The sequence below is a fragment of the Abramis brama genome (assembly GCF_963993115.1).
Source record: "Abramis brama genome assembly, chromosome: 24".
Lineage (NCBI taxonomy): Eukaryota > Metazoa > Chordata > Actinopteri > Cypriniformes > Leuciscidae > Abramis > Abramis brama.
The window spans coordinates 17,491,520-17,507,705 of NC_139986.1; the positions used below are offsets into that span (position 1 = coordinate 17,491,520).

Genomic DNA, 16,186 nt, shown 5'->3' on the forward strand with positions numbered 1-16,186 from the left:
TAAAATGCATATTTAATAGCCTATATATGTTTCTGTTTGAATCCTATTCACCTATTACAGACACCTAGCAATTTTGGCCGCACTGTTTGTTAGGCTATCCTATCATGCTCGGAAAATCGGAAAATCAAGTTGAAATGACAGATATTGGCGTGACATATTTTCATGGGTGATGGATAAGCAAACATAATGTGGTGTAACATTTTATAGCGCTTTTGCTCCGGTTGAACAGTTTTATTTTAGGCAACAATTTTAAAATCATTGATCTTTTAACTATCATTAAAAGATCAAATATTATAGAATTTCTTTAATTAAATAGGTTTATGAGGTTGAGGCACTTTGGACATCTTTATTAATAAGGTTAGATTTACCTGTGGCATTTGATTTGAGTTCTAACTAACAAGATAGTAAAGTCAAACCTAATCATAGACAAGTTAGTTATGGCTATTTATGTAACACGTGGAGATAAGACTGGAAGATAGAAAGTGTTAGAAATGTATCGACAAGAACTAAGACGAGAAAATGCAGTAAGACCAGTTATGCAAACTGACATCACGCATAAGTATATATCCTAAAGTAAATATGGCATAGTAAAAGAAGACACCTCTGCTTAAACATGACATTCAACCTTTGAGAACATACCAAACTTGAAGGGTAAGAAATTGCGCAAGTAACATTGCCAAGAATACTGATCCATCGATATTTGGATGTATTGTATAGTTCTTATCTTAAGTAATGGCTACATTTGTAACCTACACGTTAAAATGGAGTTTATAGGAGCAAACGGTTTCTTTTATTCTATAGAATGGACAATGATATGGCATTTCATATCACACCATATGAAAATGGTAAGAAGTGCATTGTTCTTGGCTGCACAGTGACTTGCACCATGCTAGAAATACTTGAGGAACTACTCCCTACAGAGTGATGCAAACACAACACCACACAATTTATTTTTAAAGAACTATTTACACAGTAAATAGTGTAATAGTATTAATAGTAATCACTATTAATAGTAATAGTGTACTTCAAAACATGTGTAAAATGATGACTGCCTAAAAACCTTCCATGAGTAAGACGAGGGTGATAGTGGCAAGGAATATATTTTCACATTTCATTTTCAGAGATTATCACTTGTAGCTATGATAATCTTTCTTGCTCAAGTTTTATTTAGCAAAATGGCTAAAAGGCTTAATTTTCATTAAAAGAAACTACTACAAGTATTCTATTTGAACATGCAAGACCCAAAAACGCAGCCAGAAATACTGTAATTCACAATACTTGTAAATTCATTCATATTTATTTAATTTTTCAGGACTCAAACACATTTTCATGTGAGCAGTGAAGAGGAAGTGTACTGCATCCTCCAAAAAAAATATACAGGACAATACTGCAATAAACAGCCATACCAAATTTTGTAAACCATTAAAACTGTAAATATACCAGCTTTAAATATATCGAACCTCTGAAGTCATGTCTTTCAATCTTCTGTACAGATACAAATATAACAATAATTACATCAAATTATTTAATAACATCTATATCTATGGAGAGGATGGTAATATATAAAGAAGAACTCGGGCAGAGCAGAAGATTTAAAGAGGAAAATACAGATTGCACATATACACAAATGCGCACACACACACACACACACACACAAAGGTATTGGGCGGTACCTCAAGAACACTGGAGCATTTATAACACCACAAGATGAATGTAAAGCAGTGGAATGTATTAGACAGAGAAAAGGGACACTGACTGTGGGTGTGTTGTGCGAATGGTGTGGGGGGATTGGTGGTTTCTGCTGCCCTGCCCTGAGAATGATGGCTAAGACAAGACTCTTTTTTTATTCTTCCAGTGTACGGAAGGAGTTCTGCATGTCTTCATGGAGTTGGCCGTAATCAGCTTTGATTTTCTCCTCACCCTCTTTCACAGGGTCCTGAAATGCAGTTACAGACTTTAAAAAACATCTTGAAAATGGAATATAATGAATTTTTTTTAAACTAAAATAAAACAATTTAAATATATAAAAGAAACAGTCTTTTAAATTGAGTCTTGTTTTTATGTTTTATAAATAATTACAATTATTCAAGAAAATAATGACTCTTTCATAGTGGTTTCTCTAACAGTCCAAACCAATGAATGGTTTACTTATAGTTGAAAGCATGTTAAGCTCGGATAGCAGAAAGTATTTTCAAATAATTGTAAAATTTTAAAAAAATATATATATTAAAAAATATTTAAAATAATTAAAATCATTTTAATATTTTAAAATAAATCACTTCAGCTTAAAAAAATAAAAATAATTACATAATATTCAACCTCTGGCATGCAATATGATTAAATTGCACTGTTTGGCTTGTTCCTGATACTTGTGAATAATCAGCATAAAAGAGGAACCGAACTATTGACAAACCAAGATAACAGAAGTTCTAATAAATCAAGTGGCACAGACTATTTGGACACAATTAAGGTGTGATTCATTTCATCTGGGACGGCTCAAAAACAATCAGTGTTTGCATCATGTACCTTAAATTTCATGGCACTGATCCTGTAGAGAATTTCTCCCATGTGCTCCCGGATCATGGACCAGGTGATCTTATTGTCGCTCTGTGCAGTGGTCTCTACGGCATGACGTGCCATATCATAAAACGCAATCATGTTGGACAAGATACCTACTGTCTTATAGAACGGACAGAACCTGAAAATGAAATATAATCTTTTAGTTCCACACTATCCCATTAACCCGAATGCGACAAAGCTAAATAATCATCAGCTTATACACATCACAAGCATGTGTTCACTACCTGTCATAAGGTGTGTATCCATTTTGCTGTAGGAAATCATCCTTGATCAATTTGGCAACTTCCAGTGTGATCTTATCAGTTTCAGCCAATGATGCCTATAATATAAATAACATGTGTTGTATGTTCCAATTTAACTTACTGAATAATAATAATAATAATAATAATAATAATAATAATACAAAATCAATCAAGTGTAAGCGATGTGTACAAACAGTAAACACACATAAACCCACAAACTCACCTTCCCCACAAGCTGCACAATCTCAGCCAAGTCCTCCTCTTCCTGCAGGATCTCTTTGGCTTTGGTACGCAGTGGCACAAATTCAGGGAAGTGCTTGTCGTAGTACTCATCCAGAGCTCTTGTGTACTTGCTGTAACTAATGAGCCAGTTCACTGAAGGGAAGTGCTTTCTCTGAGCCAGCTTTTTATCCAGACCCCAAAACACCTGAAAAGACAGAATAAAGAGATAATATGAACTTTGAGACAGTTTACCCCTAGAAGAAAAAAAATTGTTTTTTTTTTTTCACCATAAGCAAGTATTAAGAGAGCAATGAGAAGAAAATCTAGAATCTTCACTTACTTGTACAATACCAAGTGTAGCAGAAGTCACAGGATCTGAGAAATCTCCACCAGGGGGAGACACACTGTAATTAAAACAAAAGATATAGCATATTAACAGTAACATATTTTGTTAAAAATATATCAAATATAAAAGAAAAACTTTACCAAAGTAAAAAAGCAAATGAAGAAAAAAAACATGGAATCAAGTACTTACGCTCCCACAATGCTCACACTGCCCTCTCTCTCTGGGTTACCAAGACATTTAACTCGTCCGGCGCGCTCATAAAATGAGGCCAGACGTGCTCCGAGATAGGCAGGATAACCGCTATCTGTGAATGAGAGCACACACACAAACACAAATTTAGTTTATAATTTATAATATTTTCCGTGGTGGCTGAGATGGTCACAGCACACATACCAGCAGGCATCTCAGCCAGACGACCAGAGATCTCCCTCAGAGCCTCTGCCCATCGAGAGGTGGAGTCAGCCATCATGCTCACATTGTAGCCCATGTCTCTGAAATACTCAGATAGCGTGATTCCTAGATGGAATAAACACCCATAAATGATGAGAACACAGCCGCTACATTTAAAGTGCACATTATTTCTATATCAAATATTCTTCAAACCTGTGTAAATAGAAGCTTCTCTGGCAGCCACGGGCATGTTGGATGTGTTGGCAACCAAGCCCGTTCTCTTCATGATGCTTTCCACCTTACCATCCACCTCCATGGTCAGCTATAGGACAAGAGAACTGTCAATCACTCTACTGAACCTTCTATTATAGTTTATGTGCTGTTGGTTCAATAATAACTGATGCTACTCACCTCAGGGAAATCTCGAAGTACTTCAGACATTTCGTTACCGCGCTCCCCACAGCCCACATAGATGATGACATCACTGTTGGAGTACTTAGACAGGGACTGAGAGATCACAGTTTTACCACAACCGAAAGCACCAGGGATGGCTGTGGTTCCTCCCTGCACACATCTGTCGAATCAAACAGGGAAAACTAAAAGATCTGTTGAACCAAAACTTCTTAATTATTTAAACCAATTATTTAACCACTCCCATTTCTGTTGATTGTCATTTATGAAGTCTTTCATTATTGTAAAAAAAACAAAAAAAACAATTTGGAGAACATTGGGCTAGATCCATGATTTGTCCATTATTTGTCATTTGAAAATTGAGTCTATTTTGGAAAATTATGGAAATATTAACATTTATTATTGAATTATTTTATACAACATGACTCACGGAAAAAGGGCGTCCAGTACTCGCTGACCAGTCAGCAGAGGGTGATTTGCAGGAAGCTTCTCAGTGACAGGCCGGACCTGACGCACGGGCCACACTTGCACCATGGTGAACTTCTCTTTCACTCCCTCAAACTCCAACTCCAACACCACATCCTGACAAACACACACAAGCACATTGACTTCCATATCCAAATAATTAACATTTTACTGTTCTTCACAAATTTAACCTGTTACTAGGCTCACCGAGACATCATAGTTTCCAGGTGGAGCCACATACGAGACAGTTCCTCGGCTTTTTGGCGGTAACATTATTTTGTGTTTAATAAGAGAGTTTTCAAACACCATTCCATAGATGTCACCTCCGGTGATGTGACTGCCAACCTGTGATGGACACAGAAACAGCTTAAAATCACTCAAACATTTGATTTGATTGATCACCTGACAGCACCTGTTGGAGCCATTTTAAAGTGGTCATATCATATATTTTCCACTAATAATGTTATTAAAGTATATTTGTTTGTCATATTTCACATCATAATATTGTGATTCCTCCATAATTCAGTACCTTAACTTAAAACTAAAACTAATCATTCACTTACACGCAAGCTCTTGATTGGAGTGAACTCCCATTTCAGATCACGGTTAAGGGCACCAATGTTGACTCCTCTGGGAATGTAGATACTTTGAGTGAGGTCATTGATGTCTTTGAGGGGACGCTGAATACCATCAAAGATTGAACCCATGATTCCTGGTCCTAACTCCACAGAGAGAGGTTTCCCTGTGCGCAGGACAGGGTCACCAACGGAAACACCAGCTGATGAAAGCTCAGGAAAACAACTAAACTATATAATAGATTCTACACCGCATAACAGCAACCGTAGAAAGCGTGTCCTTTACTAAGGTAAGAATAGGATACATGTCTCTTCATAGACCTGGATGGTGGCCATGTCACCCTCCAGCCTGATGATCTCTCCCACAAGCTCACAGTGACCCACTCGCACCAGCTCGTACATGGCAGCTCCTGCCATACTGGAGGCCGTCACCACTACAACACAATTAGAGAGTCAGTAACAATAAATAGAACCTTCACAATGACTTATGGACAGTTTAACAATAATAACAAATTAAATACAATAGAATAAAGCATCAAAAGCTCTGTTTAGTCATGACATAATAATACAAATAAAATAAAATAGAATTTAAGACATCTGAATTTCTACTAACCAGGTCCAGATACACCATGCACATATCCAAATTGTCCCTCACGCTCCTCATCTTGGATCTTGGGCAGCTTGGAGAAATCCATTTTGAGTGTGTCTAACACAAAATAATGTCAAAATTTAAATAAAAATACAATACAATCAAAATTTAAAAATCAGTGTAATTATAGAGATTACTATCTGGATTATTTCATTACTTTCTTATTTTTTTTTCCTGTCATCTTTTTACATATTTATATCAGAATATTTTTATTATTTGCAGTATTTATGTTATCCTGTGTAAAAAGCCCATCTATATTTATACAAGCAACATTTATATAGGCATACTGTGAGACAAAACATGTAACAGCGTCACATGACCAAGGGCACATGACACTGACTGTAAAAGAAACCATGCGAGGAAGTGGGGAAAATACAGTTGAGCAAATCTGGAAAATTTGTGTTTCGTTGTGCCATTTTTGGACAAACTGAACAAATCGTTTTTAATTTGAGAACTACAACTAAACACCCCAAATGGTCTATAAAAATAATGCATTACACTGACACATTTATTCATAAAAATAACCATCTATTCCTGTTATTAAACGCCTCAAGAGGAACCAGTCGAACTTCCAGGTTTTTGTGAATTTATAAATCACATGATGCTCCTATGACATCTGGGATCATTGTTGACGAATGATCCATTTAGTATGAAGTATGTTCTCTACAGCATTCACAGCATATATGAGCCCAACATTGAGGGGAACAACTATGAATTTGAGCAACATTCCTGCATTAAAAATAGGATTAAAAAAACAGACAGAGCTGACTTTTGAAATCATGAAATAATAATAGTAAAGTACTGTCAGTAAAGAAAAAAGGACATGTGGTGTGCAAACATAGAATGCTGTTGTTGACTGGAGAGAGAGAGAACAGCAGACAGTGGTTGTCTCATAGTGGTCAAAAACAAAAAACCTCTGCAGAGATAACGATTTGAAGATTAAATATTAAAGTATATTAATATTCTATAAACATTTTAATGCTTGTAGCTGTTGTATGTTGCAATGGAGATAGCGCTGCGAAGATGCTGCATGATCACATGATCACGATGCTGCTGATACGATTTGACCTTTGCTGAAAATCTAAGGTATTTTTTTTTCCTCCCAAAGCGCTACAAAATCTTGATATTCGGAAAATCTATCTAGATGATATATTGAAATCTCCCACAATTTGTTTAGCATTCAAGTGGGATATTCCTAGTGCTGCAGGGGAAAATAAACATGTCACGAAAGATGACTGAGGCGCGCGCAGATGCGAAGCGAACAGTGATTCAGCGACACAGTGTACACAACAGCACAATGCACTGCTAAATAATGGTTATTAAAGAATAAATAAACGACAAAGAAAATCTAAGAAAAAAATCTTATGATCATATTTTCAGCTTGATTAACCTAATAAGTACGGTATAATGCGGTCTCAGCACTAAAAAAAAAAAATGATAGTAATTTCCAAAAATACCTCAGATAATGAGACGGTCCTGTGTCCAGATCCTTTGGTGAGAGATGAGACGAGAGAAACGAGAAAAGTCAGCTGACTTCATTCAGTTGAGAGCTGACGTCACGGCCCGTTCTCCCTCTGCAGAGTGAAGAGTCTTTTGCTTTAAACTTCACATCGCCCCCTACTGTGTGCGCCGTTGCTTTCTATCGTTCTCTGGGTCACAAATATATATCATTTTATTTCTAAAGGAATTCTTCACTTGAATCCAGCAATCAAAGTAAACAAAGCGGTTTCTCTTATTAATACATTTCTCCGTTTTCTCACTGTTTTCTTTAGACTATGCAAGAAATCAGAAACTAACATATAGTGTTCAAGCAAAATGTTAAATCTTTTCAGGGATCATTTTTCTTGGCACAGATCTTTACTTGAAACATATGGGTTCTCAACTCTGGCACTCAAGGTCCACTTTTCTGTAGATTTTTGCTCCAACACTAATCATACACAGTGTAGATTACTTACTGTAATCCATTACTGAATACAAATTAGCCTATATATGATGAAATTATAGTAATACAATATCTATTAAATGACACATTTTAGGTAATATAATCTGGTCACTTTTTTATTACTTTTGACCTAACTCATTAATCACATTGTTTTGAATAAAATAATCTCATAGCATAGTGATGTAAAAATGCAAAGGGATATATTTTTTTTTTATTCAACACTTTATCAACAACGTGAAGTGCATTAAGCCTATATGCTGTTTATTTATTTTTGCTCTGGTTGGTTTTGTCTAGATTCAAATGGAGTTAGGCTATTTGAAAAAAAGAGAGACACAGGGCAAAGAGGGTATACTATATGTAAGTCTCAAAATAACAAAAATAAATATAATTATATAATATAGAAATGTGTACTACACATTCAAAAAAGTCAGTCAAAATGATTGTGGAGTTGTGTGCAACCATGCAGTTAATGCAGTATCTTAACACACAAAACCAGATCTCCTTCTCTGTGGATTTTATTTTAAGGGATCACAAGGCTGAAAAGTCTAGGCTAATTGCTGAACATCCAAACAGTAAGTCAACGTAATTCAACTAGATTACTTAAATATGAATGCTATTATGAGGTATTTGGTACTTGATATTCTCACATTATCACTATTATGTTCGTCTTATGGGAAATCTGGTTGTTAATTTATTACATAGAGTGCGTTGCGAAGGTATTCATACCCCTTACATTTTTTCCCCAAATTTAATTTTGCAGCCTTATGCTAAACTGCTTTAAATTACCTTTTTCCACATAAATCTACACTCCACACCACATAATGACAAAGCAAAAAACAGATTTGTGATAACTTTGCGAATTTATTAAAAATAAAAAACTGAAATAATTAAATTGCATAATAGCCTTTTCTGGGACACTTGAGCTCATGAGCATTCCAGTTTCACTGGATCATCTGAGATGTTTTCTACACTTCAACTGGATTTACCCTTTGGCAATTTCAATTGAATGGACATGATTTGAAAAAGGCACACACAACACACCTGTCAATAAAAGGAGCAAAAACCAAGCCATGAGGTCAAACAAACAGCCTGTAGTGTTTGGGAAGACTACAAAAAAATTCTGCTGCATTAAAAGTTCACAGAAGCGTGGTGTCTCCACAATATTTAATGGAAGATGTTTTGAACAACCAGGACTCTTCCTAGAGCTGGCCTCCTGGTTGGCCAACTGAGCAATCGATGGAGACAGGCCTGGGTTAGAGTGGTGACCAAGAAGCTGATGGTCACTCTGGTTGAGCTCCATGATGATATAAGATGGGAGAAACTTACAGAATGACAAACATCACTGCAACACCCAAACTCCATCGGTGACAGAATAGAGAAAAAAACCTTGAGCCAGTCGCACACTACAACACTTAGATTTGTCCACCTTTAAAGGTTTCGGTCTGTGACTATCCTGCAACAAGAAACTTAAGTGCACGGTTAACCTTCATCTCCCTCATCTAAAGACATTTTAAACATAACACTAATCTAAAGTTGTTGATTTTTAAAGGCTTTTGTGTCACAGTCCCAAACCCTTAACAATCCTGATGGCCGTCAATAGTGAAGGATATGCTCTTTCTTTGCACCCAGATGGTGTGGTTATGGCATCTAACACCCAGGTCTAATAGGGCCATGCTAGTCAAACCTCGACCTCTTGGATGTATCCATACTTTTGAGGTAGTTTTCACCTAGTAATACTGTGGTTACTGTGTAAAATTGAATATAATGTAAAAATTATTTTAAATGTAAAAGTCACCTTGACTAGAGTTCAAATATAAACAGTAAAATGTTTCCTTCAATTTCTTTTTTTAACACATGATCTTATTAATTTGTGTATTTTTCCTATTCTTAATGTAATGAATCAACTGGGGAAGTATAATGGTGATATCTATTAGTTAGTTTTTTTTACCATAGTCACCTTGGGTGTCTTGCCTTAAGAAACATTTTATTTTGTCGATACGTTATTTTATTTGGATTAAAATAATAAGACGGGACTTGTATTTTCAGGGCACAAAATTACCTAAACGTAATTTCCCGTTTTTCTGTTTCCTGTCGCTTGTTGTCAGTGGTGAAAGTTGACAGCAGCAGCCTCCCAGAACTAGGGTTGCCAAATCCTCTGTTTCGACTAGTCACTGATGTGAGATCGTTAATTTCCAAGGATTAAACGCGTGCTCATATCTATCTACATTACATTAACTGTTATAGTAAATTAGGAATATTTCAAAACAACTATAAAATCTTTTAATTTGGTCCTTATCCTGATTTAAATTGTTTGCGGCGATTTATTCGCAAAGATCTGGCAACCCTCGGCCACAGCACAGAGGCAAATGCGGACTGCTTAGCTAGTGTGCTAGCAGCATACATGTGGAGGGGATCACATCCCAAACTCTGCCCAAATTCCCCTTTAGACTGCCAAATACCGCCAACTGCCCCTGTATCCCTCACAACAAACGTGTTTTCTTCAACATGAAAGGGTGAGTAAACAGCTAAGAAGAGTCTATTCATTTCAAGTAAAGTTTTCCCCTCTATTCTCTCTTTTTTCCAGTAGGGGGGCAGTGGAGTTGGTCTAATGCTAGCTGCTAGCTCTCTGCGCGCTTAATGTGGAGAAGAAATATTTGCGCCGCATTTTCACACCCAGCCTTTAGTCATTGCCTTACCTTTTTCACCAGTTGTCCGAAAACGCCTTAAAAATCCCTTATATAATCAAGCGTCAGATTTATCAAAATGCCAGTACAAATGGCACGAGTTAAGTCCGTGCCAAACTGGATCGTGTGTCGAATCTAAATCCGAAAATGTTGAGTCAGTCTTCAAGTTGCTATCTTGGTTAGCCAGCCACGCTTAAATATTCCTCTGAAATGAGCTCTCATGGATCCTGAGGCCGTTAGTTTGACATTAAAGCTTGTTGTCATGTTGATTTCTTTCATATATGTGAATATTTTGATGTAAAAATTGAGAGATGTGACACACGTGATGGAGTGAGCTTAGCCACATAGCATATCCTCTTTGGAAATGTCAGAACACGTTTAGAGGGTTTTAATCACTTAATGAAGGCTGTTACTTTAATTTTGGTGGATGAAATTATTGTAATAAATATATAATGGTGCGGCATGATAGTTTCACTGAAGTGATGCTTTGATCAGGTATAAAGAAAATTAGTGAAATTATTGCCTTTCTAATTCTCTTTAAATACTTTTCATTTTAAGTGTCACATTTTTTTTAATTTTTACATGCACATCTTAAATACAGTGGTACCCAACCCTGTTCTTGGAGGGCCTCCAACAGTAACTTGCACACATATCTGACACACCCATTACAGGTCTCTGCTATGGTGCCGATGAGAATCAGGTGTGTTTGATTAGAAAAACATCTAAAAATGTGTATTTTTAAGGGAGCCTCCAGGAACAAGGTTGACCATAGCTATAACAGTCCCCGATTATGTTTAGAAGGTGATTTGATAGTATTTGAATGAACTGTCATTCTTGCTTAACGACAAAATGGGAGACTTTATCTTCACTCAAGCTTACTATTTGAAACCAGTGCACTTTGATGTGATGTTTGGGAATCACAAGGTTTTGTTTTGTGATAGTAATGGTCATCCGCCAGTATGAGGCGACAGGAGAAAACATGGACACTAAATATGGGTTACATATTTAGTATCCATGTTTTTCTCCTGTCACCTCATACTGGTCGTTCAAGTGGCAGCGGTAAGCATGTGACCAGCAGCTGTTGTGTTGGTGCTAGGCTTCAGCATGCTGCCTTCCTATAAATACCTGCTTTATACACTGCTGGTTTACAGTGATCATACATTGATCCAATACATTTTTGGTCAGACTTTAGTTTAGGGTTCAATTCTCACAATTAACTAACTATTAAAGGAATAGTTGACTTAAAAATGAAAATTCTGTCATCATTTACTTACCTTCAAGTTGTTTCAAACCTGTTGAACACAAAAGAAGATATTTTGAAGAATGTCGGTAACCATACAGTTGATGGACCCCATTGACTTCCATAGTATTTGTTTTCCTACTATGGAAGTCAATGGGGAACATCAACTGTGTTCCTTTTCAGCAGAAGAAAGACATTCATACAGGTTTGAAACAACTTGAGGGTGAGTAAATGATGACTTAATTTTCATTTTAAGTGAACTATTCCTTTAATATGACTTTTGCCTCAATAAACTCCTAATTACTGCTTGTTAATAGTAAGGTTGTTAAGTTTAGGTATTGGGTAGAATTAAGGGATGTAGAATATCGTCATGCAGATTAAGGCATTAATATGAGCTTAATAAGTACTAATGAACTGCTAATATGCATGCTAATAAACAACTAGCTCATAGTGATCATTGAACCCTGAACTAAAGTGTTGATTTTTGGTGGGTGCGCTGTTTGGATGGCACCAATTTAAAAAAAAAAGTAAAAAGACAGAGACACACTGATACTAAGGATGCTTTCACACTGGCAGTTTAGTTCGAAACGGGGCACGGTTCACATGAAAAATCGGTGACAGCTGTCATGTGGTTGTGCTGGAACTGTGGCGTGATTTGCATGAATGTGAAAGCATTACGGCTGAACACTTGTTTAGGAAGTTATAACACTTGTTTATAAGTTAAAAATAAACCGCTAAATAAAACAAATCAGTCGCTTAAGCCATCAAAACATGATAGAGTTTTTTTTTTTTGGCTGCAGGGTGGCTCAGTGGGTAGCACTGCTGCCTCACATTGAGAAGGTCTCCGGTTCGAACCCCGGCTGAGCCAGGAGTTCTTTCTATGTGGAGTTTGCATGTTCTCCACGTGTCAGTGTGGGTTTCCTCCGGGTGCTTCAGTTTCCCCCACACAGTCCAAAGACATGCAGGTTATGTGGGTTGGATATGCCAAATTGACCGTAGGAGCGTGTTTGTCCCTGGGTTGCATCAGGAAGGACATCTGGTGTAAAACCTGTGCCAAATCCAATGTGTGTGTGTGTGCGCGTGGATAATTCAGATGAAGCAGACCTTGCAAATAAGCGGGATTAACACTAGGAAAAAATATATATTTGTGTTTTAAATTTAAGTGAGCGTTACATGACAGAAAAGAAAATCAAAATGTTCTGTAATCTGTAAAATGATATACATATAGCTACTATTTGTGTGTGTATATTATATGTATTGTGTGTGTGGGTATATATATAACTATTTCTGCATTCCTAATGGTAAAGCTATAATACAGATATTTGTAGAGACTGAATGCTCTCCTGACATGTAGAGAGATGGAGTTAGTTTTTTTGTGTACAGCTAGTTGACCATTCTGCTTTTGTTCTAGTAGCCGGATCGAGTTGGGGGACGTTACACCCCACAACATTAAACAGTTGAAGCGTCTGAACCAAGTGATCTTCCCTGTCAGCTACAATGACAAGTTCTACAAAGATGTTCTTGAAGTAGGAGAGCTCGCCAAGCTAGGTAAGAAACAAAGCTTCTGTGACCTCCTAATGATGCTTTTGTCATTATATGTAAACTACCGTTCTAAAGTTTATGGTTTGTAAGATTTTTTCACACCAAGGCTGTAATTATTGAAAACGCTAATATTGTGAAATATTATTACAATTTAAAATGATTCTTTTCTATTTTAATATATTTTAAAATGAAATTTAGTCCTGTGATGTCAAAGCTGAATTTTCAGCATCATACTTCAGCGTTCAGTGTCACACAATCATTCAGAAATCATTCTAATATGCTGATTTGGTGCTCAAGAAACATTTCTGATTATTATCAATGTTGAAAACAGTTGCAGCTTAATATTTTTGTGGAAAGCGTGACACTTATCAGGATTCTATGATAAATAAAAAGTTCAAATCAAAAGAATAGCATTTATATGAAAGAAGATTTTTGTAACATTTATAACTTTTGATCAATTTAATGTATCCTTGCTGTCTAAAATGATTAATTTCTAAAATCGTATTGGCTTAAACTTTTAAACTGTATTGTAAATAGATTCCCACTAACCATTTGAACCTTCTACAGCGTATTTCAACGACATCGCAGTTGGTGCCGTGTGCTGTAGAGTGGATCACTCTCAGAACCAGAAGCGACTCTACATCATGACACTGGGTTGTCTAGCACCTTACCGCAGACTTGGCATAGGTAAGATTCGTTTTCTGACCGTTTGTAGGTGCTTGTGTGTCCTCAGTTATTTCAAAGGGCATTCAGGAGTCAGATTCCCTGCGATTGAATGCATGGTTGCATAATCAGATTATTGTCTTTGAGCGATGCCTGACTTGTGTAATCCACTAGAGCAGTGATGTTTGAATTTTGTTATTTGAACATTTTCCAGTTACTGATATGTATCTTGCCATGTTTGTTTGAAGGAACAAAAATGCTGAACCATGTGTTGAACATTTGTGAGAAGGATGGCACTTTTGACAACATTTACCTGTGAGTCTGAAAACGGTCTTGTGCTTTATTTGTTGTGAAACATCCATCTGTCTCACATTCATATAATGTTTAATGTTGATACTTGAGTAACTATGTAAAGTCTGCTGCAAAATGAATCACTGAATATGTAAAGAGTCTTCTATATACTAAAGTCACATGGTTTCCGTTTCTCTTTCATGTCTTCACAGTCACGTGCAGATCAGCAATGAGTCTGCAATTGACTTCTACCAGAAATTTGGCTTTGAGATCATTGAGACAAAAAAGAACTATTACAAGAGGATAGAGCCAGCAGACGCCCACGTTCTTCAGAAAAGCCTGCGCAGCCCATGTGCGCCCCCAGCAGGAGAGCTGCAGAAAGCCAACTAGGGGTCGAAGCGCAACACCACATTGGTTTCTTCCCCAAATGGAACTGTAACAGATGCCCCAGGGTTGACACACTCACCACTTTCTTCAGAGGACATTTTAGACAGAAAAAAAATCAATGACGTATTTGCTGCATTTATTGTGCAAAAACTTTAGTCCCCCTTCAATTTTTTGTTTTTGTTTTCATCATTTAGAGTTGAAATTACATGGAGGTTTTCAAGCAGAATTCATAAGTGCTCCAAAAAGCTGCTGACTTCTTATTGATCTGACATGGTGAAGGTTGTTTTCAAAGCATACTGTTTGCATTTTTTTTTTTTTTTGGATTTGTTTAAGATAAGGGGACATCGCTTTGCTTGGACAAAACAATAGAACAAAAGAGGTAAAGTCTTTTTAAAATATGACTCGATACGCCCCAGCTGGCAACCTTGGAGGGATTGTTTGAATCGTCTTAGGGGCACTTGGAATCCGCAGAACTCAATCACCCCGCCATCTGAGCCCTCGGACACGCGGCAAGGGGATCTGCAGGTAGCTGAGACCTCCTGTTTCACCATACAGGCAATATGCAATGTCGGAGGGTTGCATGTGATGCAATGTCTCCTTGTGATGTCAGCCGCCTCAGTCTGTGTTGAGGCTAACCCAGTGAGGAAATGAAGCGTAGAGCCCCCTCGAACAAGAGAGTGGTACTGTTTTAGTATGGAGGAGGTTAAGGGGAGTAAACTCCACTTGTTTGTGAATGTTTTGTTTTTCAGCCCATTATTTAATATCCCCATCTTTTTTCTTTCTTTTTTTAATTTGTGGATTGAGTCTGGGCTTTTTCTGGGGTTTACAGTGATGCTGCCGGTGAGATGTTACAGCTTCAGATAGACAGATATGGCTTTTTATAGGCCTTGACGGTTGCATTGTTTATGGTGGATGTGGTTCTCAAATAATTTTTAATCCACCAGGACTTAAGTTAGAGTTTAGTAGTTGTTGTTGTTGTTTTATTTGAAAGAAGTTTCATTTCCCACCACTCATTACCTGCCTGACTGTTTCTAAATTTAAATCCCAGCTTCTCACTTAACGCAGCAGAAATAAATCCTCCCACAATGCAACAGTTACATTTCAGTGATGTTCACTGACCACCACCTATTTCCCATATACAATGTGGGAGTGTAAAAGGTTAGTTCTACAAGTTATTGTATAGGACTTACAGAACCAGATCCCAGGAAAAGCCTTGACTCAGTGCATGCCCAGGGAGACATGCCCTCTCCATTGTAGTAAAAGCATGTTTTTTGTTCCTCCTTTCTTTGGAAAATTTTATCTTTTTCTGGAGCTCTATATTGTATGACTTTTAAACCTCTAAATAAAAAAAAAATACTATTTGCATTATTTTTCGTTTTTCATTATTTTTGTGGACAACTGGGCCTAATCGTTATGCAATATACTAGTAAAAAATATTTTTTTTTTATAAAATAAAGCTTTATTTTATTTTACAAGGTTACAAAGTCCACTCTACTGGGGGACAATAACAACAAACATTCACCTCTCCTGCGTTGTGTGCTTTTTCCGATGACCTCA

The 16,186-nt window shown here is 36.8% G+C and overlaps 2 protein-coding genes across 4 annotated transcripts; one reads left to right on the plus strand and one right to left on the minus strand.

The window, feature by feature from the left end:
- Positions 1-1,268: 1,268 nt before the first annotated feature.
- Positions 1,269-7,454, minus strand: atp6v1ab (ATPase H+ transporting V1 subunit Ab). Of its 2 annotated transcripts, XM_084102798.1 has the most exons (15): positions 7,338-7,454; positions 5,845-5,937; positions 5,537-5,665; positions 5,220-5,434; positions 4,864-5,001; positions 4,622-4,773; positions 4,192-4,354; positions 3,994-4,102; positions 3,784-3,906; positions 3,580-3,694; positions 3,385-3,448; positions 3,046-3,249; positions 2,805-2,899; positions 2,527-2,698; positions 1,269-1,936 (listed from the first exon to the last, which is right to left on the minus strand). In XM_084102798.1, exons 2-15 carry the CDS (start codon positions 5,924-5,926, stop codon positions 1,844-1,846), a joined length of 1,854 nt encoding a protein of 617 aa, XP_083958924.1. In that variant the 5' UTR covers positions 5,927-5,937; positions 7,338-7,454; the 3' UTR covers positions 1,269-1,843. The 2 variants fall into 2 exon arrangements, with proteins under 2 accessions (XP_083958924.1, XP_083958925.1); XM_084102799.1 differs by lacking the exon at positions 7,338-7,454 and having other exon boundaries at positions 5,845-5,941.
- A 2,724-nt stretch (positions 7,455-10,178) lies between these two features.
- On the plus strand, positions 10,179-15,997 carry naa50 (N-alpha-acetyltransferase 50, NatE catalytic subunit). 2 transcript variants are annotated; one of them, XM_084102800.1, is made up of 5 exons: positions 10,179-10,335; positions 13,158-13,294; positions 13,856-13,975; positions 14,200-14,266; positions 14,455-15,997. In XM_084102800.1, exons 1-5 carry the CDS (start codon positions 10,328-10,330, stop codon positions 14,630-14,632), a joined length of 510 nt encoding a protein of 169 aa, XP_083958926.1. In that variant the 5' UTR covers positions 10,179-10,327; the 3' UTR covers positions 14,633-15,997. The 2 variants fall into 2 exon arrangements, with proteins under 2 accessions (XP_083958926.1, XP_083958927.1); XM_084102801.1 differs by having other exon boundaries at positions 10,187-10,335; positions 13,161-13,294.
- The last annotated feature ends 189 nt before the right edge of the window (positions 15,998-16,186 follow it).